Genomic DNA, 3,874 nt, shown 5'->3' on the forward strand with positions numbered 1-3,874 from the left:
TTCTCATAACTCCATTAACCTCATTTTCATACCAGCATCGCTTTGCATGCTTTGCAGACAAGTGTTATAAGAAATAAAGGTTTGATTTTCTGCATAATTATTTAGTAAGAACTTTAATAAAACAATTTAATAAAAATAAAAACGTAAATATTATTCATTCAAATCATGTGAAGTTAACATATAGATCAAATTAGAAAGATTCATGTAAAAAGAAAAAGGTATTTAACAAGGCTTCATAGTGAAGCTGCAAAGCCCCTCTAAAATACTTATTATTGAGATGGGCGCATGATTAAAACATTAATTTTGGTTGGTTATCCCACGTTCATCAGGTCCACTCACTGGGCTGCAGGTAGAATACCTTTTACCTTTTAAAAAAAATAAAGGTTCTATAACTCTTTTTTTCACCACAGCAACAATAAACATCTGGTATACAGGTGATAAGCCTGTGAACAAAGTCTAATTTTCAAGAAGTAAGGAAACGTTTAACTGAATGTCACCAGTATAACTGTGAAAATTGGCATCACGTTTCCTGAAAACAAAGTCAAACAAACAAATGTTATTGTAAAGTTTTGCTTTTCTCACATAAATATTGCTTTCTGATCAATGCATACTTTCCCATTTTCCCATCCCAGTTAAAAAGAAAACAGATTCTTATTTATGCATTAAACTTTTGCTTTATTAAGTGCATATGAAAATACCAACACATTGTTTTTGCATGCATTCTTTGAACAGCATATTCAAATATTTACTCATTTAACACAAACAAATTTTATATACTTTACACATACTTTACATATATTATTTTTACATGCTGTCGCTTTGGCGTAAAACTTTGCATCTCTAGATCTGTTGTTTTTTATTTTAGTGCATTACAATTGGTGATGAACAGAATAACAGTAATGGTCCAAAGATATTTTCTTTTCAACAAGCCACATGATAGTGTAAACACAGCAAGTATGCTTCTTTGTTGCTTTCAATACTTTTTACTCAAACTATTTGGAAAAGACAAACTGAGAAACACTTTTGTTTTTCATCTTTGTGCTTTAGTGTTTCATGAGAACGGGGTTCTCAATGGTTTTTGCACTGCATATCATTGTTGCCATGGTCCCATCCTTCACATTTTGGTAGAACTATCCCGATCCATTTCAATCACCTCAAAACCTTTGTTATCTGCACCATCTGCAGAGTAATGATGGTGGCAATTAACATCATGATAGCAGCATGCACAATGTGCTGTCGGTATTGGCTCTGTTCTGGAGAAGTTTGAGAAGTCCACTTGATATTTGCCCTCTTTGCTGCGGGAGATGATGGGAAGAAACTTATGGCCCCATATGATCTCCTGCGGGATGTAGGAAGTCCTGACCTGTTGAGAGAAGTTGGTAGACTCAGCTGTACCATCAAGAAACACTACCAGCTCAAAGTCCTGCCGGGGCAGAATGTCCACTGACATTTGGAAAAATGGACTCGACCCGTCAATCACATGATAAAAGGTCAAGGGGCAGATGAAGAACAGATTGTCCTTCCCAGCATCCACCATAAAGTCAACATTGACCTGCTCCATGATGATCGTCTTGCCTTCAGGCGTGACTCTCGTCCTAATCAGCTTGCCGTAGAGCTGACTCCCAACCAGCAGGCTCTTGCGGAGGTTGGCTACACGGATCTGCAAACAGAGCGCGTTCTGTTTAGCAGAGATGACAGCGTTCTCGCTAAAAGTGACAGTTTTGGCTCTTTTCCTGGGCATGGAGATTTTGTGAACAAGCACGCCACACCAGAAGCAAGAAATGACTGCACCAACAAGAACTTGAACCATGATGACAGTGATGGCGCTGGGACACTGGGCGGTAATAACTCGATAGCCGAAGCCAATAGTCAGCTGTGTCTCCACCGAGTAGAGATATGAGGTGACCAAGTCATTCATATTTAGTATACATGCAGTGTGATTTTCCGGCGGGTTCTGCCACCACAAGTCACCATTGTCACGAGCAACCCAGTACCAGATAAGAGTGAAGATGAACCAGCTGAAAATGAAGGAGGCCACGTAGAAGAACATGAAGGAAAACCAACCAATTTCCACGAACGTGGACCAGAAATCTTGCATGTAGGCAAAGAGGTTTCTGTATCTCATGTTGCCGTATTCAACGTTGCAGTGGCCATTTTTGGTCACCAGTCGGCTTCGGCGAATGCGGCGTTCAGCCAGGTAGTCCCTAAACCACTGCCTTAAAGATCGAGTCATTTTTCACGCTGCAAGGAGGCTCAACCTGGGAAGAGAATACAAGAACATTCTCAGATTTTACAGTAAATGCATGAACTTTATTTTAATGTAAGTGGAATTATTGGCTTAGCTTTGCTATGTACTCCAGCACACTGGATTGGAAAGTGCAGAAAGTGCATCTGCATTTGGGGAACCTAAACGTTTTTCACATAGTCCTGGCAGGAGATTGTAAGTATATGGATAAATTACTATAATCCTAAATAATAGTAATAATATTAATAATAAATAATACTATAATCCTGCAGGGAAAACACATCTGGGGGGGGAAATTGTTAAACTTTTGCTGCTGGAAACAAGGATACACCCCCTCTAAAGCATGCAAATTCCTCTAGTCTATGGTTTCCAATGCCCAGTGTAAAATCATTAACACTAGCAAAATAAGCTAGCTAGCAAAACTCTTTAATTAGCAAACAGAACTGTTTTCACCCAACAAACTTAGAAAAACTCTATTGTTAGCAAACAGAAATTGTAAGCCATGCTAGCAAAGAATATGTCCATGGGCTAATGACAGGCCTGTTGTCCATCAAGTCCATCATCACCTCCTACTTTTAGCTCCGCCTTCATGAGTCGAAGGGTTTCTTATCAATTTTCACACTCAGTTCTCGTTAGTTATCTTCCATATTGATTACCAGGCCTATAATCGAGCTACCTTCAATTTGTGCCTTTAAACCCAAAGTGTTGGTGTATTTTTCTATTTTGGTTCTACCTTTTCTTCACTTTTCTCTTACACATATGCATGCGCCAAAATCACCTGTGAGCTAGAATTTATAAAGGAAAACACACAAACATCACTATTTTTCTATAATGTCATACCACTTCTGTCTTGTGTGTAAAACTGCCAGACTTAAAAACCAGCAGAGAAAACGAAGAACTCAAATAGAACAAGCGAGCATAACAGACACACTTTCTAACAAAAAGACAAGACATAATCAAAAGAAAATAGCTAACACCAGCTTAGCAGTCTCAAATACATTAGGAGAAATTAAGTAACTGAGTAAGTGAGCGTTCAGTGTGGACATACCTGCCGTAAAGGTTTCTACATGGACACTCGGGAGATTGGCAAACAGGCAGAAGCATGTGCCAAAGTACTCTCTGTGTCTTTCCCTCTGTCCCACTTTCTTACGTCTATTCTCTTCCTTTCTCTAAAAGTTGTCTCAGCGCCGAGCTTTTGTATGGCCCCTTTATAGTAGCAAGGTTTGATGTTTACCTGTACACAAAGATGAACTGTTTGGGTTACTACAATGCCCTGTTAGGACAGGCCAGGGTGTTTAGGGCTGGGCAAACTGGACACAAACACGGCATGCTCAAAGAACACATTCATTCTCAGAATCTTCGAACAGGCCATCTAGGAGACCCACCTATTCTCTTCTTGCCACAAAACAAAAACATCTGCTTGCAAGAGAAATGACGCTGCAATTTGAGTAGGCGTGCATTTTCATTATCACCAAAAAAGGTAATAATGCCGTGCAAGGATTATGTCGGAAGATTCGAAAAGAGAGATGGTTATGTAGGCTAATTTGGAAAGCTATCTGCCATCTCAGGCTTCCTGAAAGTCACCGTTTTGGTTATATGATAGGATCTGAACAAAAGAAAGGGATTAGT

General features: G+C 39.3%; 1 protein-coding gene across 1 annotated transcript; it reads right to left on the reverse strand.

The window, feature by feature from the left end:
* Positions 1-507: 507 nt before the first annotated feature.
* On the reverse strand, positions 508-3,422 carry LOC118817973 (ATP-sensitive inward rectifier potassium channel 1-like). The gene is made up of 2 exons (XM_036585025.1): positions 3,294-3,422; positions 508-2,258 (listed from the first exon to the last, which is right to left on the reverse strand). The coding sequence occupies exon 2, from the start codon at positions 2,231-2,233 to the stop codon at positions 1,115-1,117; it is 1,119 nt and encodes a 372-aa protein (XP_036440918.1). The 5' UTR covers positions 2,234-2,258; positions 3,294-3,422; the 3' UTR covers positions 508-1,114.
* Between the last annotated feature and the right edge of the window lie 452 nt (positions 3,423-3,874).

Source organism: Colossoma macropomum, unplaced genomic scaffold (genome assembly GCF_904425465.1).
Source record: "Colossoma macropomum unplaced genomic scaffold, Colossoma_macropomum, whole genome shotgun sequence".
Taxonomy (NCBI): domain Eukaryota; kingdom Metazoa; phylum Chordata; class Actinopteri; order Characiformes; family Serrasalmidae; genus Colossoma; species Colossoma macropomum.